The sequence below is a fragment of the Bubalus bubalis genome, chromosome 16 (assembly GCF_019923935.1).
Source record: "Bubalus bubalis isolate 160015118507 breed Murrah chromosome 16, NDDB_SH_1, whole genome shotgun sequence".
In the NCBI taxonomy this organism is placed as follows: domain Eukaryota; kingdom Metazoa; phylum Chordata; class Mammalia; order Artiodactyla; family Bovidae; genus Bubalus; species Bubalus bubalis.
This window is the reverse complement of record NC_059172.1, coordinates 5,438,670-5,466,162: the sequence shown is the minus strand read 5'-3', so window position 1 is coordinate 5,466,162 and position 27,493 is coordinate 5,438,670. Positions and strand designations below refer to the sequence as shown.

Here is a 27,493-nt window from a genome sequence, read left to right as displayed (position 1 = left end):
TGACAAAGAAACCCCACTCCTAGGCATATGCCTAGAAAAAACTGTAATTCAAAAAGTGAGTTCATTTCTGAATGAAAGGGAAAATGGAAAAATTCCAAGAACTCTCAGTATTAGTTCTGATAGTGTTCATTGCAACACTATTTACAGAGGCCAGAACATAGAAACAAGCTATATGTCTATTAACAGAGTGAAACTTTTAATTCAAGAATTTATTTTTAATAATCATAACAAACATAGGAATTAGGAGAAAGGCAATGCTATTGTAAAATGCACAGAATTTCAACAACAACAACAACAAAAGCAGTTTTTGGAAGCTTTTGACACATCACACACATTTATGGGTTTTAAATATTTTCAGATAGCTACTGAAGAAATATCACTGCATGCAGATTTTTAACTTGATGAATTTGCACACATTTCATGTCCAAAGCATTGCAAAATGAGTCTGGATTTTTCCCATTTGCCAAAAACACATTCACTCTGGATTTCAATGACAGAAGAATAACTAATGGTAAACTTGTAAGAGTACAAAGAAAGCTGCTGAAAACTTCATAGGAAATGAGAGAAATATGACATATATAATGTAATACCATGTACATACATAACTATCCATCTAGAGCATATGTCGTAGTTGTTAGTCCCTAAATGGTGTCCAACTCTTTGCGACTGCATGGACTCTAGCCCACTGGGTTCTTCTGTCCATGGGCATTTTCATGGAGTGCGTTTTCATGGTGTGTCCATGGAGTGAGTGTGATTTCCTTCTCCAGGGAATCTTCTGGGACCAGGGCTCAAACTGGTATCTCCTGCATTGACAGGTGGATTCTTTTCCACTGAGCCACCAGGGAAGCCCCCTAGAAGAATATATTATTGCTGCTGTTCAGTTGCTCTGTTGTGTCTGACTCTGTGTGACCACATGGACTGTTGCCCATCAGCCTCCTCTGTCTGTGGGGATTGCCAGGCATGAATAGTGGAGTGGGTTGCCATTTCCTTCTCTGGAGGATTTTCCTAAATCAGGGATTGAGCCTGTGTCTCCTTCATTGGCAGGCCAATTTTTTACCACTAAGCCAACAGGAATGCCCAGAAGAACATACATAAAAAAACTTCTTTTTTTTTTCTTCCAATTTTATATTTTCCAAGTTTTTTGAAGAAATATTGAAGCGTTGAGCATTTACTTAGTTTTTGTGTATTTGTCTTTTAAATAAACTAAAGGTAATTTATAAATTAGAATAATATTCTTTAAGAAAAAAAATAAAACATTATAAGTTAAAAATAAGCAAGGATGTCAACATTCTAGTGATAATAGCATTTCTTTGTAAGGCCTTAAATGCTTTACGTCAATTGTGTGGTATAATACCTACAATAACACTATAGATCTGGAATTATTACTTACTTGGTGAGGTTGAGGAAACGAGTCCAAAAGTTTCAGTGATTTTTTCAAATGTTACAGAGCCACAAGGGTTGCAATCAAGAGCGGAAATCCTGTAATGGATAGTTCCAAAGCAAGTGCTACTAATCACTCTGTTGTATTGCTTCTCCACAAAGTACATGAAATAATTTCTAAAAGTGTTTTTACTGTTCCTAAAATGGGCCTCTTTTCATAATAAAATTATCTAAATTTGTATGATACTGTTTAAAAGCTAATAACCATAAGTCATCATTCTGCAAATCAGTTGTCCTTAAAAGAACACCATGAATTTAGCATGTTTCAATATTTAAAATTATTTTCTTAAGGCATATTCCAGGAAAAGGGCTTCCCATGGCTCAAGGTTAAAATTTGTTGCCAATGCAAGAGATTTAGAGGATGCATGGTTCAATCCCTGGGTTGGGAAGATCCCTTGGAGTAGAAAATGGCAACCCATTTCCATATTCTTGCCTGGAATATTCTGTGGACAGAGGAGCATGGTGGGCTATGGTCCGTGGGGTCACAAAGAGTCAAACACGACTGAGCATGACCAAAGTTCCAGGAAATGCCCAAGATCATATTAGATGAAGCAAATAATTACTCAAAAAGAAAGCAAATAAATAAATAGTTCAGTTTGTTTCTGGAAAGAGAAAAAAGGGGAATAAAATACAGATAAGAAAAAAAAAATAAACTGGTGAGCATGAACACTTACCTTCAATGCTATTTTAATTGTTCAGAACATTTTACCTGGGCTTCCCTCATAGCTCAGTTGGTAAGAATAAGCCTGCAATGCAGAAGACTCTGGTTTGATTCCAGGGTCTGGAAGATCCCCTGGAGAAGGGACAGGTTACCCACTCCGGTATTCTTGGGCTTCCTTTGTGGCTTAGCTGGTAAAGAATCTTCCTGAAATGCAGGAGACCCAAATTCGATCTCTGGATTAGGAAGATTCCCTGGAGATGGGAAAGGCTCCCCACTTCAGGCCTGGAGGATTCCATGGACTGTATAGTCCATGGGGTCACAAAGAATTGGACACGACTGAGCGACTTTCATTTCATCTTCTGCATGACTCTACTGAGAGCATTTTTTACTTCCTTGTTTCGAAGACTGTATATGGGTAGATTCAGCATGGGGATGACAATAGTATAAAAACAGAAGCTATCTGATCCTTTCCCAAGGAGTAGGATTTACTTGGTTTTAAGTAAGTGAAAATCATAGTGCCATAAAAGACGGTGACCCCCAGAAGATGTGATGCACAGGTAGAGAAAACTTTTTGCTTACTAGAAGTGGAAGTAATTTTGAGGATAGTAGACAGGATAGAGACATAGGACACTGCTATTGTAAGAAGAGACAGCACTAGGCTAGAGCCAGCAAAAGTGGATATGATGATTTCTATGTCATGTGTGTCAGTGCAGGACAAGGTTAAAATTGGGGATAGATCACAGAAAAAGTGAAAGATTATATTGGATTTGCAGAAATGCAATCTGCTCATGCAAAGTCCATTAACAAAAGAGTCCATAAAGCCAATCAAATAACGTCCAAAGACTAGGGACCAGCAGCGTCTGGTGTACATGATAATCGGGTAATGCAGAGGGTTGCAGATAGCTACATAGTGATCATAGGCCATGGAGGAGAGAAGGAAACATTCAGTGGCACCCAAGAATATAAAGCAACTCATCTGGATGAAGCAGTTCGGGTACGAAATGTTCTTGGTGGAATTCAGTAAATTGTCTAAGGTTTTAGGGGTGATGACACTTGAGTAACTGAGGTCAAGAAATGACAAGTGACTGAGGAAAAAAATACATGGGGGTGTGAAGCTGGGAATCCAGGTAGATTAGCAGGATCTTCCCCACATTCCCCAGCACAGTGATCAGGTATATCAGGAGAAAGAAGGTGAAGAGGACCAGCCGGATCTCTTCAGAGTCTGTCAGTCCCATGAGGATGAAGTCAGACACAGATATTCCTTCTGCCCATAGTGTTCAAATGCTCCAAACTGTTGAGAAATCAAAGTTGATATTCAGCAGGAATTACTTCACAAAGAGTCGGGCACTACTGAGTGACTGAACTGAACTGAGCTGAACTGCAAAGGAAAAAGTAATTGGAAATGAAATCTATTGGTTAATCACTAGGCCATATTTTGCACATGTATTAGAGTTTTGTGTTTTTTTTTTTTGATAATCAGAATTTTCAATTAAAATAATATTTTTTGAGTGTTAATATTCACCTTTGTGCCTGCTATGTAGCTTCAGGAATGTCTGACTCTGTGTGACTCCATGGACTGTAGCCTGCCAAGCTCTTTTGTCCACATGATTCTTGAGGCAAGAGGACTGGAGTAGGTTGCCATGCTCTCCTCCAGGGATCTTCCCAACCCAGGGATCAAGCCACATCTCTTATGTCTCTTGCATTGGCAGGCAGGTACTTTACCACAATGCCACCAGGGAAGCCAAAGGAAGAAGTGCAAATACCAAAGCATAATATAAACTTGAATGAAGTAAAATCTTTCATTTTAATGAATTCATTACTGTGCCTTCACCAGCAAGCAAAAATGAAAGAAAATATTTACTTGTATATTGAATAAGTGATACATTTGCTACATGTTGTGGAGAGTAAAACTATGACTAACCAAATTCTTTTCTCAAAGAGCTTACAATATATTTGGTGAGAGAGAAATATTATACACATACATTTTCTTTTAAAAATACCTCTTCAAATTAATCTTCACTTCCTTTCAATAAACATTTACATGTGATTGCCCCAATTCTTTCATTACCACTCAGTGTTTCATGCACAGTGAAAGCGTGGAGAGAGGCTCAGAGTGAGGGAATATATGTCTAATAAGTGATTCACTCTGTTGTACAGCAGAAACTAACACACTGATGTAAAGCTTTTACACTCCAAAATAAAAAATAAAAAATTTAAAAAATAAAATCAATATTTTCAAGGAGTCATCAAAATTATAACATTTCATGCAGAATGTTAACTTGATGAATTCAATAACACTTCATGTCCAAAGAATGGCAAAATGAGCAGCTTTCCAACATACAACCACAGTCATCTTAGATTTCAATGATAAAAAGAATATTCAAGTTTATACATGTAAGTGTTGCAGAAAGTCTCAAAAAATATAGGAAATGTCAGAAATATCACGCATGTCCATAATATACACACACATAACCTACATAATTATCAATCTAGAAGAACACATACTAAACACATAATAACTTCTAGCATAATTCTATTTCCTTAAATTTTCAATATTTTCCAAATTTTTACAATATTAACATATCCCACTCAAAATGAAAAATTGTGAGGTGGTGAGTGTTTCCTTAGCTGTTTTTGTGTTTGCCTTTTAAATCAACCCAAAATAACTTATAAAAACACAACTAAATATTCATTACAAAGAAGTCACTGTGTGTTAAAAATACTGGAGCGATATCAATATTCTTATGATAATGGCCAACATTTATTAGTACTTAAATGCTTTGCATACATGAATTGATTTAATCTTTATAGTAACTATGTGTGTGAGTGCCGTATGCTGAGTCACTCAGTCCTGTCAGACTCTTTGCAAACCCATGTACTATAGCCCACCAGGCTTCTCTGTCCATGGAATTTTCTAGAACACTGGAGTGGGTTGTCATTTCCTTCTCCAGGGACCGAACATATGTCTCTTGCATTGACAGATGGATTGTTTACCACTGAGCCCCTGGGAAGCCCCTTATAGTAACTCTATGGCCCTGGAATTATTATTTATCTAGTGAAGTTGGGGAAACTTGAGGCTTGAATTTTCAGTGATTTATGGATTATATAAATACTAGAGCAACAGTCCTAGAATCTAAATTTTGGAATGTTTGGTTCCCAAGCAAGTGCTCATAATCACTTTGTTATAACGCTTCTCTATAAAGTAAAGGAAATGATTTCTGAAATTGGTATCATTGTTCCCAAAACTGACCCTTTTCCATCATAACATTCTCTGAAGTTTGATTATGTTTTGGAATATATATGACATATTTTAAAAGCTGACAACTATACTTTCTCATTTAGGAAATCAGTTTCACTTAAAAAATGTGTTTTGTTAGACCATGATTTTTTTAAATTTTATTTTATTTTTAAACTTTACATAATTGTATTAGTTTTGCCAAATATCAAAATGAATCTGCCACAGGTATACATGTGTTCCCCATCCTGAACCCTCCTCCCTCCTCCCTCCCCATTCCATCCCTCTGGGTCGTCCCAGTGCACCAGCCCCAAGCATCCAGTATCGAAACCATGATTTAACACTGTTCTGGTTTCCAATTATAATGTAGATTTCCAAAGGCATATTCTTAAAAATACCCAAGATTATATCTAGTTAGGCAAATGACGGCTCAGCAAAATAAATAAACAAACAAATAATTCTATTTGTGTCTGAAGAGACAGCAAGGAAATGCACTACAGGAATGAAAAGAAAAATGACTTTGAAGTTTAACATCACTGTTACTTTAATTATTTGGAGTCCTTTCTCTTCTTCATGACCCTATTGACTGCATTTTTTACTTCTTTGTTTCTAAGACTGTATATAAGGGGATTCAGCATGGGGATGACAATAGTATAAAAAACAGAAGCCACTTGATCCTTTCCCAAGGAGTAGGACTTACTTGGTTTTAAGTAAGTGAAAATCATAGTGCCATAAAAGATGGTGACTGCCAGGAGATGGGAGGCACAGGTAGAGAAGGCTTTCTGCTTCCCTGAAGTGGAAGTCATTTTCAGGATAGTAGACAGGATGGACACATAGGACACAGATATTGTGATAAGAGACACCAGTAGGGTGGAGCCAGCAGAAATGAATATGATGATTTCAATGTCATGTGTGTCAGTGCAGGACAGCGCTAAAATTGCTGGTCCATCACAGAAAAAGTGATAAATTATCTTTGAGTTGCAGAAATGCAATTTACTCAAGCACAGAACATTGACAGAGGTGTCCATAAAGCCAATCAAATAGGATCCAAAGACAAGAGAGCAGCATCGCCTGGTGGACATAACCACCTGGTAATGCAGAGGGTTGCAGATGGCTCCATAGCGATCATAGGCCATGGAGGAGAGAAGGAAACATTCAGTGGCGCCCAAGAAGACAAAGAAATACATCTGAGTGAAGCAGTTCAGGTATGAAGTATTCTTCTTGGAAGTTAGTAAGTTGTCTAAGGTTTTAGGGGTGATGACACTTGAGTAACTGAGGTCAAGAAATGACAAGTGACTGAGGAAAAAGTACATGGGGGTGTGAAGCTGGGGGTCCAGGCGGATTATCAGTATCATCCCCACATTTCCCAGCACAGTGATCAGGTATATCAGGAGAAAGAGGGTGAAGAGGACCAGCCGGATCTCTTCAGAATCTGTCAGTCCCATGAGGATGAAGTCAGACACCTGTGTGATATTCCTTCTGCCCATAGTGTTCAAGTGCTCCAAATGGTTGAGATCAAAGTTGATACTTGACATGAATTACTTCAAAAAGCTTGGGGTTTTATAAACAACATGATATACTTATATTTGATGTTATAGTTTGATGTTTCTAAAGAGTGAGAAGAGGGTTGTAGAGAGTATGAAAAGAAAACTCTTAATTTAACTATCAAATATAGAGACAAGGGTAACTATATTGGGATATAATGTAGCAAAACCTAGTACAATTGAATAGATAGAATGACTAATACTGTTTTAAGGCTTGTCATTATTAATGCATTTAGTTACCATGAGATTATTATACCATAGTTAGTACCATTTGACACATTCTTCATATGAGAAAAAAAGCACTGTGAATTTAGTTAACCCAACCAGAGTCAGAGCTATTAAATATTGGATCTGATATTCTATCAAGGTAGATTGACCGCAAAAGGAATACCCATAATACTATATTGTTATGTATGATTGATTCAACACACCTGCAAAATTTTTAGATATATAATAACAAAAATTGTTTGAGGTATATATAATTGATAATTTTATTTATATATATATATAAATTGATACATAGATAATAGTTTGATATATATAGTTTAATGGATCATGCACTGTTCTTTATTTCCCAATATATTTACTATTATACTAATAGTAATATTAGTATACATTATTATACTAATGAAATATTCATTTCATCTTTAGTGAACTTCAGCAGCATATGCTAAATTATAGACCATATATTAGTATTAATCTTCAAACAATAGGATGCTTGTACAACTTGATAACTCAAAATTAAATTTCTTCCAAAATTATATTTCTAAATATGCACATTGATTGCAGGCCCTGATTACATCAACTCTGTATTTCTGGTTCTACAAATCTTGGCATTACTTAGGGAAAGCTTTAAATGATATCAGTGTACATATTCTGAAAATATCTCCATTTTATTTGATTCTACCTAAAACCTTCTACCTTTGAGAATAATACTTACTGGAGGCCAAGGTTGGTAAAATACACTTCTTTCAATATTATCTGTCTATGAAGTATGTTGGCCACAAATTTTGCTCACAAATAAAACACAAAGATCATGTAAGTTGAAAATTTCTGTAATAAACATGGTTCTTTTTTGAGATAAATTATTTTTAAATTTTAATGCAGTCATTTTGTTTTCTTCAGTAGGGAAAAATAAATCAAACTAGAAATTTCATTCAGCTCCTGAGTAAATGTAAAATTCGCCAGGAAGTTGTGCCTGAAAAGAATTTCAGGGCTCCACTCTATAGGTACATCAGCAGAGAAGAGTGTGCTTTTCATCTCATCCTAATATTTACAGGGTAGCTCGTATACTGGGAATTGTTGATAATGAAACGTTTGCTCATCCCTGTGGAACAATTATCAAGAAAGATTGCTCTGCCTGTCTCCAGGGACAAAAGTGCAAGGACCAAAAGCAGCTATGATAGGATTTGAGAATTTAGTTGTCTTTCCCTTGCTGCTAAGTCATATCAGTCATGTCCGACTCTGTGCGACCCCATAGACGGCAGCCCACCAGGCTCCCCCGTCCCTGGGATTCTCCAGGCAAGAACACTGGAGTGGGTTGCCATTTCCTTCTCCAGTGCATGAAAGTGAAAAGGGAAAGTGAAGTCGCTCAGTCGCATTCGACTCTTCGCGACCCCATGGACTGCAGCCCACCAGGCTCCTCCGTCCATGGGAGTTTCCAGGCAAGAGTACTGGAGTGGGTTGCCAGTGCCTTCTCCCTTAGGAGCCACAAAATGAAGAGTGTAATGGTTTGGTCTACCTTTGTGATGCTCTAAATTTATGCCCAGGGTGGTAGAGAAACTATTTCTAGTGAAATATCTACTCCATGACTAAAATCATCAGGGGCAGAATGATACACTTTTGACAATAAAAGTTTTATATTTAAATATGTAATACTATTTAGGGAGTAAATATGTTTGTTAAAAAGAAAACTAGAATATAACAAAATCCAAAGAATGATATGAAAAAAAAAAACAAAAAAACACTGTTGTAACAATTTAATGAATTGCTCCCAATTATTTTTATCATGGAGTACTTATCTGTATGCCTCTAGATTTGCATAATCACTATCATAATGTATAGTCAGTATCCACTCTCATTTTATAACTAAGTGAAAGTAAAGTCATTCAGTCGTATCCGACTCTTTGCGACCCCCTGGACTGTAGCCCACCAGGCTCCTCCGTCCATGGGATTCTCCAGGCAAGAATACTGGAGTGGGTTCCCATTTCCTTCCCCAGGGTATCTTCCCAACCCAGGGATCGAACACAGGTCTCCTGCATTGCAGGCAGATGCTTTAACCTCTGAGCCACCAGGGAAGCCCTAAAGCCACCTCAAAAACCATGATAAATGCAAAACTATGAGGAGAAAGTTTTTCTTACTTAATATTTTCTAACACTGAAACTCATTTTGTTCATTTTAGTGCTTTTCCTGATTTCAAACTATTCTTATACCGTTCATTGTGTCATGTCAGAAACCAAAGCATGATCTGAGATTTTTTAAATCTCTCTTAATTTAATGATGGTATAGCTTCATTCCCTAATTCATTACAGTTTTAACTATGCTATATATATATATATATATATATATATACACACACACACACACACACACAAACATACATATGGGCTTCCCTGGCGGCTCAGAGGGTAAAGAATCTATCTGAAAAACTGGAGAATAGGGTTTGATTCCTGGGGTGGGAAGATCCCCTGGAGAAGGGAATGGTTATCCACGCCAGCCTTCTTGCTTGGAGAATTCAATGGACAGGGAGGCTGGAGGGCTACATTTCATGGTGTTGCAAAAAGTCAGACATGACTGAGTGCCTAACACTGTCACTTCCATATACATATGGATAGATAGAAAGATCACACACACACATATACACACACACACACACACACACATATTCCTTTTTCCTTAATCTAGAAAGATTGAAAGTACACCAGGGATAAATACAAGGACATTTGGAAAAAAAAAAAAATATATATATATATATATATGGACATTTAATCATAACTCTGAACAAATAAAATATATTTCTGCTTCTTATGCTTAACAAGAAAAGCGTGGCATGTTTTTCTCTTAGAAAGGGAATCAGATGAGACCAGATCAGTCTCTCAGTAGTGTCCGACTCTTTGCGACCCCATGAATCGCAGCACGCCAGGCCTCCCTGTCAATCGCCAACTCCCTGAGTTCACTGAGACTCATGTCCATTGAATCAGTGATGCCATCCAGCCATCTCATCCTCTGTCGTCCCCTTCTCCTCTTGCCCCCAATCCCTCCCAGCATCAGAGTCTTTTCCAAAGAGTCAACTATTCGCATGAGGTGGCCAAAGTACTGGAGTTTCAGCTTTAGCATCATTCCTTCCAAAGAAATCCCAGGGCTGATCTCCTTCAGCATGGACTGGTTGGATTTCCTTGCAGTCCAAGGAACTCGCAAGAGTCTTCTCCAACACCACAGTTCAAAAGCATCAATTCTTCAGTGCTCAGCCTTCTTCACAGTCCAAATCTCACATCCATACATGACCACAGAAAAAACCATAGCCTTGACTAGACAGACCTTTGTTGGCAAGGTATTGTCTCTGCTTTTGAATATGCTATCTAGGTTGGTCATAACTTTCCTTCCAAGGAGTAAGCGTCTTTTAATTTCATGGCTGCAGTCACCATCTGTAGTGATTTTGGAGACCAGAAAAATAAAGTCTGACACTGTTTTCACTGTTTCCTCATCTATTTCCCATGAAGTGATGGGACCGGAAGCCATGATCTTCGTTTTCTGAATGTTGAGCTTTAAGCCAACTTTTTCACTCTCCACTTTCACTTTCATCAAGAGGCTTTTTAGTTTCTCTTCATTTTCTGCCATAAGGGTGGTGTCATCTGCATATCTGAGGTTATTGATATTTCTCCCGGCAATCTTGCTTCCAGCTTGTGTTTCTCCCAGTCCAGCATTTCTCATGATGTACTCTGCATATAAGTTAAATAAACAGGGTGACAATATACAGCCTTGACATACTCCTTTCCCTATTTGGAACCAGTATGTTGTTCCATGTCCAGTTCTAGCTGTTTCTTCCTTACCTGCATACAAATTTCTCAAGAGGCAGATCAGGTGGTCTGGTATTCCCATCTCTTTCAGGATTTTCTACAGTTTATTGTGATCCACACAGTCAAAGGCTTTGGCATAGCCAAATAAAGCAGAAATAGATGCTTTTCTGGAACTCTCTTGCTTTTTCCATGATCCAGCAGATGTTGGCAATTTGATCTCTGGTTCCTCTGCCTTTTCTAAAACCAGCTTGAACATTAGGAAGTTCTCGATTCACATATTGCTGAAGCCTGGCTTGGAGAAATTTGAGCATTACTTTACTAGCGTGTGAGATGAGTGCAACTGTGTGGTAGTTTGAGCATTCTTTGGCATTGCCTTTCTTTGGGATTGGAATGAAAACTGACCTTTTCCAGTCCTGTGGCCACTGCTGAGTTTTCCAAATTTGCTGCCATATTGAGTGCAGCACTTTCACAGCATCATCTTTCAGGATTTGGAATAGCCCAACTGGAATTCCATCAGCTCCACTAGCTTTGTTCATAGTGATGCTTTCTAAGGCCCACTTGACTTCACATTCCAGGATGTCTGGCTCTAGGTCAATGATCACACCATCATGATTATCTGGGTCGTGAACATCTTTTTTGTACAGTTCTTCTGTGTATTCTTGCCACCTCTTCTAAATATCTTCTGCTTCTGTTAGGTCCATACCATTTCTGTCTTTATCGAGCCCATCTTTGAATGAAATGTTCCTTTGATATCTCTGATTTTCTTGTAGAGATCCCTAGTCTTTCCCATTCTGTTGTTTCCTCTATTTCTTTGCATTGATCACTGAATAAGGCTTTCCTATCTCTTCTTGCTATTCTTTGGAATTCTGCATTCAGCTGTTTATATCTTTCCTTTTCTCCTTTGCTTTTTGCTTCTCTTCTTTTCACAGCTTTTAGTAAGGCCTCCCCAAACAGCTATTTTGCTTTTTCGCATTTCTTTTCCATGGGGATGGTCTTGATCCCTGTGTCCTGTACAATGTCACAAACTCATTCCATAGTTCATCAGGCACTCTATCTATCAGATCTCGGCCCTTATATCTATTTCTCACTTCCACTGTATAATCATGAGGGATTTGATTTAGGTCATACCTGAATGGTCTAATGGTTTTCCCTACTTTCTTCAATTTAAGTCTGAATTTGGCAATAAGGAATTCATGGTCTGAGCCACAGTCAGCCCCTGGTCTTGTTTTTGCTGACTCTATAGAGGCTCTCCATCTTTGGCTGTAAAGAATATAATCAATCTGATTTCAGTGTTGACCATCTGTTTTGTCCATATATAGAGTCTTCTCTGAAAGAGAATAGCAAGGCAATATTAAAGCACAGAAATAAAAATTAGATACCTGATTTTATTAGCATTAAATGAATACAAAATCTTGAAATTATCTACAGAACAATATATATTCAATACAAGTGAAAATTAAAATATATATACAATTAGAACCACAGCAAATGTAAGGAAGTTTCAACAGTGAGGATGTTTCATACAATTATCAAAATCTGAGCATTGTAGTTATGATGCATGGATGAAAATCCCTGGTCAAGAAAGAAGGGGAAATATAATCAATTTACTAATTTTCAATAATGATAATGAAATATCTTGAAGGCAACTAATCTGACTCAGACACTGTGCTTAGAAGAAAAAAAATTGATGTTAAATTAATAAAGGGAATGAGTGATGAGTTAAGACAGTATCCTCAATAAGTCCCTAAAGTAATGCATAGTATGTTTCATCAGTTGTCACTTACAATACATTATAATGTAAAATATTTTATTGTAACATGAAGTTTGCTGGCATCAGGCACCAGTGATACGTATCTGAGAAGAAAATTAAAAATTTAAACCAAACATATATATGTGTACTCACAGATCCCTTCACATGAATTGTCTTCAGTTATCCCAAAACTGAAGACCAATTATCACTACAGGAAGTTTCTTTTTGATGTATGATACAAAAGAAGTCCTAAAAACTGGACTCCAATGATTTAAAATCATACGAACAAATACAGATCTATGTACATTCATTTCCATATCCTAACCACTAAAGGAAAAAATCGTTTAAAAAAGTCTATTACTCCCTATGCCATGTTTAATATACCAGCAAGCAATGTTTTTGAAAGGATACTAGATAGAATTTTCAACTAAACTAATGTTTTGGAGTTCTAATATGCAGAGGATGGTCCAAATTCCAAGGCAAGTTATAAACATGATTAAGGAAGAATCACTGATCTTAATAAATCCATTACTTTGTTTCCAAAAGCCAAAAAAGCAAAGAAAACATTTACTTAGGAGGTGGTCCTAAGATGGCGGAGGAATAGGATGGGGAGACCACTTTTTCCCACACCAATTCATCAAAAGAACATTTAAAAGCCAAGTAAAATCCACAAAACAACTTCTGAATGCCGGCTGAGGACATCAGGCACCTAGAAAAGCAGCCCACTGTCTTCAAAAGCAGGTAGGAAAAATATAAAAGATAAAAAGAGAGACAAAAGAGGTAGGGATGGAGATCCATTCCAAGAAGGGAGTCTTAAAAAGAGAGACGTTTCCAAACACCAGGAAACACTCTCACTGCCGAGTCTGTGCTGAGCCTTGGAAGCATAGAGGGCAACATAATAGGGAGGAAAAATAAGTAAATAATTAAAACCCACAGATTAGGAGCCCAACCATAACTCCCCCAGCAGAGAAGCAGCCAGATGCCTGTGCCTGCCACTAGCAAGCGGGGGCTGGACAGGGATGCGCGGGCTCCATTGCTTAGAGTAAGGATCAGGCCAGAATGCCCCCGAGGGTAATCAGAGCGAACTAATTTGGGCTAGCAAACCAGACTGTGGGATAGCTACCACGTGAAAGGCCCTAAAACACTGCCAGGCCCTCTCACAGAACAAAAGGCAGAACAAAACTAGCTGGCTGCAGACCATCCCCCTCCGGTGACAGGCAGCCAGAGCCGGAAGAGGGCAATCGCAGCCCCAGAGAGACATTATCTGCCAAACTGCAAGCAGGCTTCTTTGCTCACTAAGACTTCCTGGGGTTCTGGGCAGTCATCTGCCTGAGAAGGTGCACTAGTTGTACACCTAGAAAACCAAGTGGCAGGGACGGGAGAGGCATAAGTCTCAGTGACCGCGCTCGCCAAACAACTCATCACCCGAGCTGTTCAGAGCTGGGAAGGGTGCAAAACGCAGGCCCAACGGAGTCTGTGCCTCTGAGGACTACCCGAGTGCCTGAATCTGAGCGGCTTAGACCTGGGAGGTGCATGCAGCCCAGGGCCAGCCTTGGACGGTTCCCGGCGGAGCAACCTAGAGCCTGAGCTGTGTGGGCAGGAGGGTGCACGCACTGTGAGTGGGGGCAGGCCCAGTGTGGCTGAGGCACTGCAGCACATGCCAGCGTTATTTGTTTGCAGCCTCTCTCCCTCCCCACAGCGCGACTGAACAAGTGAGCCTAAAAAAGTGTCCACCACCGCCCCCTTGTGTCAGGGCGGAAATCAGACAATGAAGACACCAGCAAACAGAAGCTAAAACCGAGGGAACCGCCTTGGAAGTGACAGGTGCAATAGATTAATACCCTGTAGTTAGTACCGACTACATAGGAAGGGGCCTATAGATCTTGAGAAATATAAGCTGGACCAAGAAACTATCCAAAAATTGAAAGGTTGTTGTTGAATCACGTGAAGACACCAGGATTCTTGGCCCCCAGAGGAGAAGAATTCAATCTGGGGCCAGAGACGAGGCTTGATTGCTCAGAGCTTTTGTGTAATAAAGTTTTATTAAAGTATAAAGGAGATAGAGAAAGCTTCTGACATAGGCATCAGAAGGGGGCAGAAAGAGTACCCGCTTGCTAGTGTTAACAATGAAGTTATATACTCTCCATTGAATCCAAAGAATGTCTGGAGGTTGTAAAGACCTCACCAGACCTACTCCCATAATTTACATTTTAAGATAACAGAATTAGCCAGAAGGTTTAATCCAAAGACTGTCCTCAGGCAGGATACATCCTTGTAAAGACCAGGTCTACTCCCATAAGTTATATTTTAAGATAACAGAAGGTTTAATCCAGCTGTTGCTGCTGCTAAGTGGCTTCAGTTGTGTCCGACTCTGTGCGACCCCATAGACGGCGGCCTATCAGGCTCCCCCGTTTCTGGGATTCTCCAGGCAAGAACACTGGAGTGGGTTGCCATTTCTTTCTCCAATGCATGAAAGTGAAAAGTGAAAGAGAAGTCGCTCTGTCATGCCCAACTCTTAGCAATCCCATGGACTGCAGTTTTCCAGGCTCCTCCATCCATGGGATTTTCCAGGCAAGAGTACTGGAGTGGGGTGCCATTGCCTTCTCCTACTGTCCTTAATCCAGAGACTGTCCCCAGGCAGGATACATTATTGTTATATAATCCTAAGGAATGTAGAGAAAGAAAAAAAAAAAGTTTGCTTTTCTTCCTCCAGACCCCTCTCTCCTTGGGGACCCCTAGACTCCTTATCAACCTGCCTAAGAACTGACTCTCTTAAAATGAACTGACCCCACACTGCCCACAACAACATCAGAGAAAGTCCTAGATATATTTTTACTATTTTTAAGATCATTCTTTCCTTTTTTTCTTCTTTTTTTTTCTTTTCTTTTTCTTTTTTTAAACTTTTTTAAAATTTTAAGTCCTCTATTACTCCTTTAATTTTCATTTTTATAACCTACTATTACTTAAAAAAAAAGACTATTTTTAAAGCAAACTTCATATATATATATAACTTTTGTGACTTTTTTCCCCTTCTTCTTCTTTTCTTTAATATTGTATTTTTGAAAATCCAACCTCTACTCTAGAATTTTAATCTTTGCTTTTTGGCATTTGTTATCAATTTTGTACCTTTATGAACCCAATCTTCAGTACCTACTTTTACTTGGGAGCTAGATTACTGGCTTAACTGCTCTCTCCCTCTTTGGACTCTCATTTGTCTCCACTAGGTCGCCTCTGTCTCCTCCCTCCCCCTTCTCTTCTCTACCCAACTCTCTGAATCTCTGTGTATTCCAGACAGTAAAGGACACTTAGGGAACTGATTACTGGATGGATCTGTCTCTCTCCTTTTCATTCCTCCCTTTTATCCTCCTGGCCACCTCTGTCTCCTGCCTCCCTCTTCTCTTCTCTGTATAAATCCATGAACATCTCTGAGCGGTCGAGACTGTGGAGTGCACATAAGGAAGTGATTACTGGCTAGCTTGCTCTCTCCTCTTTTGATTCCACCTCATCTCATTCGGTCACCTCTAACTCCTTCCTCCCTCTTCTCTTCTCCATGTAACTCTGTGAACCTCTCTGGGTGTCCCTCACTGTAGAGAAACTTTTCATCTTTAACCTAGATGTTTTATCAATGGTGCTGTATAGAAGGAGAAGTCTTGAGACTACTGTAAAAATAAGACTGTCAACCAGAAGCAGGAGGCTTAAGTCCAAATCCTGAGCACATCATATCATAGAACACCTGACTCCAGGGAACATTAAGAGATAGGAGCTCATCAAATGCCTCCATACCTACACTGAAACCAAGCACCACTCAAGGGCCAACAAGTTCCAGAGCAAGACATACCACGCAAATTCTCCAGCAACACAGGAACACAGCCCTGAGCTTCAATATACAGGCTGCCCAAAGTTATTCCAAATCCATTGACATCTCATAACTCGTTACTAGACACTTCATTGCACTCGAGAGAGAAGAAATCCAGCTCCACCCACCAGAACATTACACAAGCTTCCCTAACCAAGAAACCTTGACAAGCCACAGATATAACCCCACCCACAGTAAGGAAACTCCATAATAAAGAGAACTCCACAAACTGCCAGAATACAGAAAGGCCACCCTAAACTCAGCAATATAAACAAGATGAAGAGACAGAGGAATACCCAGCGGGTAAAGGAACAGGATAAATGCCCACCAAACCAAACAAAAGAGGAAGAGATAGGGAATCTACCTGATAAATAATTCCAAATAATGATAATGAAAATGATCCAAAATATTGAAATAAAAATGGAATCACAGATAAATAGCCTGGAGGCAAGGATTGAGAAAATAAAAGAAAGGTTTAACAAGGACCTAGAAGAAATAAAAAAGAGTCTGTATATAAAGAATAATGCAATAAATGAGATCAAAAACACTCTGGAGGCAACAACTAGTAGAATAATGGAGGCAGAAGATAGGATTAGTTAAATAGAAGATAGAATGGTAGAAATAAGTGAATCAGAGAGGACAAAAGAAAAACGAATTAAAAGAAATGAGGACAATCTCAGACCTCCAGGACAATATTAAACGCCACAAAATTTGAATCATAGGAGTCCCAGAAGAAGAAGACAAAAAGAAAGACCATGAGAAAATACTTGAGGAGATAATCGTTGAAAACTTCCCTAAAATGGGGAAGGAAATAATCACCCAAGTTCAAGAAACCCAGAGAGTCCCAAACAGGATAAACCCAAGGCAAAGCACCCAAAGACAGATATTAATCAAATTAAGATCAAACACAATGAACAAATATTAAAAGCAGCAAGGGAAAAACCACAAATAACACACAAGGGGATTCCCATAAGGATAACAGCTGATCTTTCAATAGAAACTGTTCAGGCCAGGAGGGAATGGCAAGACATACTTAAAGTGATGAAAGAAAATAACGTACAGTCCGGATTACTGTACCCAGAAAGGATCTAATTCAAATATGAAGGAGACATCAAAAGCTTTACAGACAAGCAAAAGCTGAGAGAATTCAGCACCACCAAACCAGCTCTCCAACAAATGCTAAAGGATATTATCTAGACAGGAGACACAAACATGGTGTATAAACTCGAATCCAAAACAATAAATTAAACGGCAATGGGTCATACTTATCAATAATTACCTTAAACGTAGATGGGTTGAATGCCCCAACCAAAAGACAAAGACTGGCTGAATGGATACAAAAACAAAGCCCCTATATATATTGTCTACAAGAGACCCACCTGAAAACAGGGGACACATACAGACTGAAAGTGAAGGGCTGGAAAAATATATTCCATGCAAATAGAGATCAAAAGAAAGCAGGAGTAGCAATACTCATATCAGATAAAATAGACTTTAAAACAAAGGCTGTAAAAAGAGACAAAGAAGGACACTACATAATGATCAAAGGATCAATCCAAGAAGAAGATATAACAATTATAAATATATATGCACCCAACATAGGAGCACCACAATATGTAAGAAAAATGCTAACAAGTATGAAAGGAGAAATTAACAATAACACAATAATAGTGGGAGACTTTAATACCGTACTCACACCTATGGCTAGATCAACTAAACAGAAAATTAACAAGGACACACAAACTTTAAATGATACAATAGACCAGTTAGACCTAATTGATATCTATAGGACATTTCACCCCAAAACAATGAATTTCACCTTTTTTCTCAAGGGCACATGGAACCTTCTCCAGGATAGATCACATCCTGGGCCATAAAGCTAGCCTTGGTAAATTCAAAAAAATTGAAATCTTTCCAAGCATCTTTTCTGACCACAATGCAGTAAAATTAGATCTCAATTACAGGAGAAAAGCTATTAAAAATTCCAACATATGGAGGCTGAACAACACGCTGCTGAATAACCAACAAATCACAGAAGAAATAAAAAAAAAAGAAATCAAAATATGCATAGAAATGAATGTAAATGAAAACACAACAACCCAAAACCTATGGGACACTGTAAAAGCAGTAATAAGGGGAAAGTTCATAGCAATACAGGAATACCTCAAGAAACAAGAAAAAAGTCAAATAAATTATCTGACTCTACACCTAAAGCAACTAGACAAGGAAGAAATGAAGAACCTCAGGGTTAGTAGAAGGAAAGAAATCTTAAAAATTAGGGCAGAAATAAATGCAAAAGAAACAAAGGAGACCATAGCAAAAATCAACAAAGCCAAAAGCTGGTTCTTTGAAAGGATAAATATAATTGACAAACCATTAGCCAGACTCATCAAGAAACAAAGGGAGAAAAATCAAATCAATAATTTTATAAATGAAAATGGAGAGATCACAACAGACAACACAGAAATACAAAGGATCATAAAAGACTACTATCAACAATTATATGCCAATAAAATGGACAACGTGGAAGAAATGGACAAATTCTTAGAAAAGTACAACTTTCCAAAACTGAACCAGGAAGAAATAGAAAATCTTAACAGACCCATCTCAAGCACAGAAACTGAAACTGTAATCAGAAATCTTCCAGCAAATAAAAGCCCAGGTCCAGATGGCTTCACATCTGAATTCTCCCAAATGTTTAAAGAAGAGCTGATGCCTATCCTACTCAAACTCTTCCAGAAAGTTGCAGAGGAAGATAAACTTCCATACTCATTCTATGAGGACATCATCACCCTAATACCAAAACCTGACAAAGATGCCACAAAAAAAAAGAATACAGGCCAATATCACTGATGAACATAGATGCAAAATCCTTAATAAAATTCTAGCAATCAGAATCCAACAACACATTAAAAAGATCATACACTATGACCAAGTGGGCTTTACCCCAGGGATGCAAGAATTCTTCAATATCCACGAATCAATCAGTGTAATACACCACATTAACAAATAGAAAAATAAAAGCCATATGATTATCTCAATAGATGCAGAGAAAGCCTTTGACAAAATTCAACATCCATTTATGATAAAAACTCTCCAGAAAGCAGGAATAGAAGGAACATACCTCAACATAATAAAAGCTATATATGACAAACTCACAGCAAACATTATCCTCAATGGTGAAAAATTGAAAGCATTTCCCTTAAAGTCAGGAACAAGACAAGGGGCCCACTCTCACCACTACTATTGAACATAGCTTTGGAAGTTTTGGCCACAGCAATCAGAGCAGAAAAAGAAATAAAAGGAATCCAAATTGGAAAAGAAGAAGTAAAACTCTCACTGTTTGCAGATGACATGATCCTCTACATAGAAAACCCTAAAGACTCCACCAGAAAATTACTAGAACTAATCAATGATTATAGTAAAGTTGTAGGATATAAAATCAGCACACAGAAATCCCTTGCATTCCTATACACTAATAATGAGAAAATAGAAAGAGAAATTAAGGAAACAATTCTGTTCAACATTGCAAGAAAAAGAATAAAATACTTAGGAATATATCTACCTAAAGAAACTAAAGACCTATATATAGAAAACTATAAAACACTGGTGAAAGAAATCAAAGAGGACACTAATAGATGGAGAAATATATCATGTTCATGGATTGGAATAATCAATATAGTGAAAATGAGTATACTACCCAAAGCAATCTATAGATTCAATGCAATCCCTATCAAGCCACCAACCGTATTTTTCACAGAGCTAGAACAAATAATTTCACAATTTGTATGGAAATACAAAAAACCTCGAATAGCCAAAGCAATCTTGAGAAAGAAGAATGGAACTGGAGGCATCAACCTGCCTGACTTCAGGCTCTATTACAAAGCCACAGTTATCAAGACAGTATGGTACTGGCACAAAGAGAGAAATGTAGATCATTGGAACAAAATAGAAAGCCCAGAGATAAACCCAGGTACCTATAGACACCTTATCTTTGACAAAGGAGGCAAGAATATACAATGGAGAAAAGACCATCTCTTTAATAAGTGGTGCTGGGGAAACTGGTCAACCACTTGTAAAAGAATGAAACTAGAACACTTTCTAACACCATACACAAAAATACACTCAAAGTGGATTAAAGATCTAAACATAAGACTAGAAACTGTAAACTCTTAAAGGAGAACATATGCAAAACACTCTCCGACATACATCACAGCAGGATCCTCTATGACCCACCTCCCAGAATATTGGAAATAAAAGCAAAAATAAACAAATGGGATCTAATTAAAATTAAAAGCTTCTGAACAACAAAAGAAACTATAAGCAAGGTGAAAAGACAGCCTTCAGAATGGGAGAAAATAATAGCAAATGAAGCAACTGACAAACAACTAATCTCAAAAATATACAAGCAACTCCTATAGCTCAATTCCAGAAAAATAAACGACCCAATCAAAAAATGGGCCAAAGATCTAAACAGACATTTCTCCAAAGAAGACATACAGATGGCTCACAAACACATGAAAAGATGCTCAACATCACTCATTATCAGAGAAATGCAAATTAAAACCACAATGAGTACCATTTCATGCCAGTCAGAATGGCTGTGATCCAAAAGTCTATGAGCAATAAATGCTGGAGAGGATGTGGAGAAAGGGAATCCTCTTACACTGTTGGTGGGAATGCAAACTAGTACAGCCACTATGGAGAACAGTGTGGAGATTCCTTAAAAAACTGGAAATAGAACTGCCATATGACCCAGAAATCCCACTGCTGGGCATACACACTGAGGAAACCAGAATTGAAAGAGACACGTGTGCCCCAATGTTCATCGCAGCACTGTTTATAATAGCCAGGACATGGAAGCAACCTAGATGTCCATCAGCAGATGAATGGATAAGAAAGCTGTGGTACATATACACAATGGAGTATTACTCAGCCATTAAAAAGAATACATTTGAATCAGTTCTAATAAAGTGGATGAAACTGGAGCCTATTATACAGAGTGAAGTAAGCCAGAAAGAAAAACACCAATACAGTATACTAACACACACACACACACACACACACACACACATATATATATATATATATATATATGTGGCATTTAGAAAGATGGTAATGACAACCCTGTATGCGAGACAGGTAAAGAGACACAGATGTATATAACAGTCTTTTGGGCTCTGTGGGAGAGGGAGGGGGGCATGATTTGGTAGAATGACATTAAAACATGTATAGTATCATATAAGAAACGAATCGCCAGTCCAGGTTGGATGCAGGATACAGGAAGCTTGGGGCTGGTGCCCTGGGATGACCCAGAGGGATGGGATGGGGAGGGAAGTGGGAGGGGGGTTCAGGATGGGGAACACATGTACACCCATGGCAGATGCATGTTGATATATGGCAAAACCAATACAATATTGTAAAGTAAAAAAATAATAAAGTAATAAAAATAATTTTAAAAAGAAAAAAGAAACATTTACTTATTGTAAATATCATAAATATTATATATGTGTTTGTTCCATGCTGTGGAGAGCAATAGTCAAACTATGACTAAATAGACTCTTCTATCAAAAACTTAGAATCTTGTCTGAGAGATAGAAATATAAGCAGACATATTTTCTCCTAAAAGTACTTTATGGATTATCTTCAGTTCTTTTCAATAAACATTTAAATAGGGGGAACACATGTATACCTGTGGTGGATTCATGTCGATGTATGGCAAAACCAATACACTATTGTAAAGTAATTAACCTCCAATTAAAATAAATAAATTTATATTAGAAAATAAGATTACTCAACTTTCATTACTTCTCAGTGATTCATGCACAGTGAAGGCAGTACTGAGGATTTCATCTTTTCCAGGGGCCATTTTGTATCAATGCTGGGGAGAGTACATTAAACAAAGTTTATGTTCAAGTCTCTTGTCAAGGAAAAATAAAAGGAAAACCCAGTTTCTCTTTTTAATACTATAGATTTAATGAAATTTTTATGCCCAATCTGGAGAAATGAGTCTCTAAATATACTTCACAAATGTCGCAGTGATATTTTATGCCTAGTACTTCATGATTATACACATACACACAAACATGCATATCGTTGTTGTTGTTCAGTTGCTAAGTCGTGTCTGACGCTTTGTGACTGTGTGGATGGTAATAAAGCAGCTTCCCTGTCTTCACTATCTCAAGTCCACTGAGTTGGTGGTGCCATCCAACCATCTCATCCTCTATCATCCCCTTCTCATCTTCCATCTTTCCCAGCATAAGGGTCTTTTCTAACAAGTTGGTTCTTCACATCAGGTGGCCAAAGTGTTGGAGCTTCAGCTTCAGCATCAGTCCTTCCAACAAATATTCAGAGTTGGTTTCCTTTAGGAGTGACTGGTTTGATCTCCTTGCTGCCCAGGGGACTCTCAAGAGTTTTCTCCAGCACCACAGTTTGAAAACATAATTTCTTCAATGCTCATCATTCTTTATGGTTCAACTCTCACATCCATGCATGACTACTGGAAAAGCCATAGATTTGACTATATGAACCTGTGTCCACAAAGTGATGTCTCTGCTTTTTAATATGATGTCTATACTCTTGTTTTCCTTCAGTTCATATAAATCTTTCACCTTCTAATATGCTGACTATGTTTGTCATAGATTTTCTTCCATGTCATAACTTTTCTTCCATGGAGCAAGTGTCTTTTAATTTCATGGCTGCAGTCACCATCCACAGTGATTTTGGAGCCCAAGAGAATAAAATCTGTTACTGTTTAAATTTCCCCCCATCTATTTGCCATGAAGTGATGGGACCAGATGCCATGATCTTAGTTTTTTGAATGTTGAGTTTTAATCCAGGCTTTTCACTCTCTTCTTTCAACTTCATCAAGAGGGTCTTAAGTTATTTTTCACTTTCTATTTTTAAGGTAGTAGCATCTGCACACCTGAAGTTGTTGATACTTCTCCCGGCAATCTTGATTCCAGCTTGTGCTTCATCCAGCTGTGCATTTCACATGATGTCCTCTTCATAAATGTTAATAAGCAGGGTGAAAATATAAAACCTTGACATACTCCTTTCCCAGGTTTGAAGCAATCCGTCGTTCCATGACTGGTTCTAACCGTTGCTTCTTGACCTGCATACAGGTTTTTCAGGAGCTAGGTAAGGTGGTCTGGTATTCCCATCTCTTTCAGAATTTTCCAGTTTGTTGTGATCCACACAAAATTTTTAGCATAGTCAATGAAGCAGTAGTAGATTTTTTCCTTGGAATTCTCTTGCTTTTTCTCTGATACAATGGATACAGGCAATTTGATCTCCAGTTCCTTTGCCTTTTCTAAATCCAGCTGGTACATTTGGAAGTTCTCAGCTCGCATGTTGTTGAAGCCTATCTCGAAGGATTCTGAGTATTACCTTGCTAGCATGTGAAATGAGAGCAACTGTGCTGTAGCTTGAACTTTCTTTGGCATTGCCCTTCTTTGGCATTGAAATGAAAACTGACCTTTTCCAGTCCTGTGGCCACTGCTGAGTTTTCCAATTTGCTGACATATTGAGTGCAACCCTTTAACAGCATCATCTTTTAGGATTTTAAATGGCTCAGGTGGAATTCCATCACCTCTAATAGCTTTGTTCATAGTGATGCTTCTGAAGGCCCACTTGACTTCACATTCCAGGATATCTGGCTCTAGGTGAATAGCTATGCCATTGTGGTTATCTGGGTCTTTAAGACCTTTTTTGCACAGTTCTTCTGTGTACCACCTTTTCTTGCTCTCTTTTGCTTTTGTTAGGTCCTTGCTGTTTCTGTCTATTGTGCCCATTTTGCATGAAATGCTCCCTGGTTATTTCTAATCTTTAAAAGTTATCAATTCTTTGAACTTAGAGAGACACATTATAGTGATTAAAAAATTAAATTTTGCTGTTTTATGCTATACCTCACTGCATAACTTGGACAAACTCTGGGAGATGGTGAGGGCCACAGGAGCCTGATGTGCTGCAGTCTATAAGGTCTCAAAGAGTTGGACACAAATTGGCAACTGAACAACAACCCCTGCAAAAATGCATCCCTTTACCTTGATATCAAAGTAAAGTCATAGTTTGTCAAATAGACTAGAAAAATAAAAAATGTCCATAAAAATAAAACGAGGTAATATGCTTTGAAAGAGGAGAGAAGAGCCAAAAAGTTATTCTTAAACAAATGGAAGTGAAAGCAAATAACAATAGCTGTAAATATAAAGTCTAGAAAACATGAATATCAGAACAAAAATAAGTCAATAATTTCATGGTAATCAAATATGAAAGGGAATTTTTAAAATAAAGTAGGGGAAAATAATGCAAGACAAATAAATTTGTCTAGAGTTTTGAATTAGCAAAAATAATTTAAACTTTCTTTTCCTAAAAGAGAGTTTGAATTTTAACATTTAAATAGTACTTTGTAAAAAAATTAAAAAACACCATTTTAGATAGAAACCAATATAAATTAAAAAAATGTTTATAATCATTATTATTTGAATACAATGATCTATTTAATTACAAAAGTATAGAAAATTATGAAATATTTGGAAAATTTAAAATATATTCTTATGCTTTATGTAGAAAAATTAAAGGTAATGTACAAAATTTTTAAATAAAGGAAATTTTAGCATTCTATCTGATTAAGCTAATAGGTTGCTGCAACGTCTGATTTCATTGTAATTTAGTAGCTTTACAACTTGTATTTGGTAAAAATATTAATACAAATTAGACAAGCATTTAAGTAAAAAAAAATTAATAATCATGCCAAACCTACAGAAATCAGCAGAAAAGCAATGAGGTCTTAAAATATATAGAATTTCAATGAAGAAGCAGTGTACTGCAGCTTATTAATATGTCACAGAAGTAAGCCTTTTAAAATGTTTTCTTTGGGGGGAGGTTCAATCCAAGAGGGAGGGGATGTGTGTATATCTAATTGATTCAGTTCATTGTAATTCAGAAAATAACCAAATTAGTCAAAAGTAATTCATAAAAAAGTGAATATTCAATAAGAAAAAGCTGTTGTACATATAAAATAGTGCAGGATTGTGAGTGTTCAAACAATAATGGCCAGCATTTATTAGTATGTCCTTAAATGCCATCATTATCTGAGTTAATCTTTACAGAATATTTATGGACCTGGAATTATTATTGAGCAAGATAAATTACTATTTTCCTTGAGGAAACTTGAAACTTAAATGTTCAGCAATGCTTTAAAGGATTATATAAGTAAAAGTGAAGCAGATCTAGAATCTAAATTCTGGAATGGTTGGTTGGGTCTGGGCAAGTGCTCATAATCAGTCTGCTATGTTGATTCTCCACAAGGCAAAGGAAATAATTTCAAAAATAATTTATTATTCCCAAAACTGAGCTATTTTCCATCATAAAGTTCTGGGAAGTTGGACTATGCATGTGAACTTGTATTATGCATGTGAACTTGTATGATATAATTTAAAAGATGAAAACTATAATCTTTCATTTTGCAAACAAGTTGCCTTTAAAAATGAATATATATAGACCATGATTTAACATGGTTCATGATTTCCAATTACAGTGTAGATTTCTAAAGGCATATTCTTAGAAATATTTGGCATTATATTTAGTAAGCAGGATGGTTCAACAACATAAATACGTAAATAATAAATATAAATAATTCTATTTGTTTTTGTATAGAAATCAAGGAAATACACTATAGGGATGGGAAAAAATGAGCTTTAAAATTTATCATCACTGTTATTTTAATTGTTTGGGGCCTTTTCTCTTCTGCATGACTCTTTTGAGAGCGTTTTTCACTTCTTTGTTTCGAAGACTATATATGAGTGGATTCAGCATGGGGATGACAATAGTATAAAACACAGAAGCCACGTGGTCCTTCCCCAAAGAGTAGGACTTACTTGGTTTTACATAAGTAAAAATTGTAGTACCATAAAAGATGGTGACCGCCAAGAGATGGGAGGCACAAGTAGAGAATGCTTTTTGCTTCCCTGAAGTGGAAGTAATTTTCAGGATTGTAGACAAGATGGCCACATAGGATGCAGACACCATGATAAGAGACACCAGTAGAGTGGAGCCAGCAAAAATGGATATAATGATTTCAATGTCATGTATGTCAGTGCATGACAGGGCTAAAATTGGGGGTGCTTCGCAGAAAAAGTGATAGCTTACATTGGAGCCACAGAAATGCAATCTGCTCATGCAAAGCACATTGACAAAGGAGTCCATAAAACCAATCAAATAAGATCCAAAAAGTAGGGAGCAGCAGTGTCTGGTGGACATAACAACCAGGTAACGCAGAGGGTTGCAGACAGCTACATAGCGATCATAGGCCATGGAGGAGAGAAGGAAACATTCAGTGACGGCCAAGAAAACAAAGCAATTCATCTGGATGAAGCAGTTCAGGTATGAAACATACTTGTTGGAAGTCAGTAAATTGTCTAAGGTTTTAGGGGTGATGACACTTGAGTAACTGAGGTCAAGAAATGACAAGTGACTGAGGAAAAAATACATGGGTGTGTGAAGCTGGGAATCCAAGGAGATTGTCAGGATCATCCCCACATTCCCCAGCACAGTGATCAGGTATATCAGGAGAAAGAGGGTGAAGAGGACCAGCCGAATCTCTTCAGAGTCTGTCAGTCCCATGAGGATGAAGTCAGACACCTGTGTGATATTCCTTCTGCCCATAGTGTTCAAATGCTCCAAACTGTTGAGATCAAAGTTGATACTCAGGAAATATTTCTTCAAAAAGTTTGCATTTTCATTAATGACATGACAGATTTAAGTTAGTTTAGAGTTTCTAGGATGTGATAATTGTGTACAGAGTGTGAAGAGAAACATCTTAATTTGATTGCCAAATATATAAATGTAGAAACAGGTATAAACTGACATTTTAATATAATATAATAAATGCTAATATACCAAAAACAATTGGGATATCCCTAACACCATTTCCCTTTGTTAAAATATTTAATTCTCATTAGAAGATTTCATTATAGGTATTACTATTCCTC

At 37.5% G+C, this 27,493-nt stretch overlaps 2 protein-coding genes and 1 pseudogene across 2 annotated transcripts; all 3 read right to left on the bottom strand.

Annotated features, from left to right (window-relative positions):
- Positions 1-2,448: 2,448 nt before the first annotated feature.
- On the bottom strand, positions 2,449-3,373 carry LOC112579624 (annotated as a pseudogene).
- Positions 3,374-5,884: 2,511 nt separating this feature from the next.
- Positions 5,885-6,848, bottom strand: LOC102391880 (olfactory receptor 8H1-like). Its single transcript, XM_025265863.3, has one exon. It carries the CDS (start codon positions 6,821-6,823, stop codon positions 5,885-5,887), a length of 939 nt encoding a protein of 312 aa, XP_025121648.3. The 5' UTR covers positions 6,824-6,848.
- Positions 6,849-26,219: 19,371 nt separating this feature from the next.
- On the bottom strand, positions 26,220-27,200 carry LOC112579422 (olfactory receptor 8H1-like). The gene has a single exon (XM_025265864.3). It carries the CDS (start codon positions 27,165-27,167, stop codon positions 26,220-26,222), a length of 948 nt encoding a protein of 315 aa, XP_025121649.2. The 5' UTR covers positions 27,168-27,200.
- Positions 27,201-27,493: the final 293 nt, after the last annotated feature.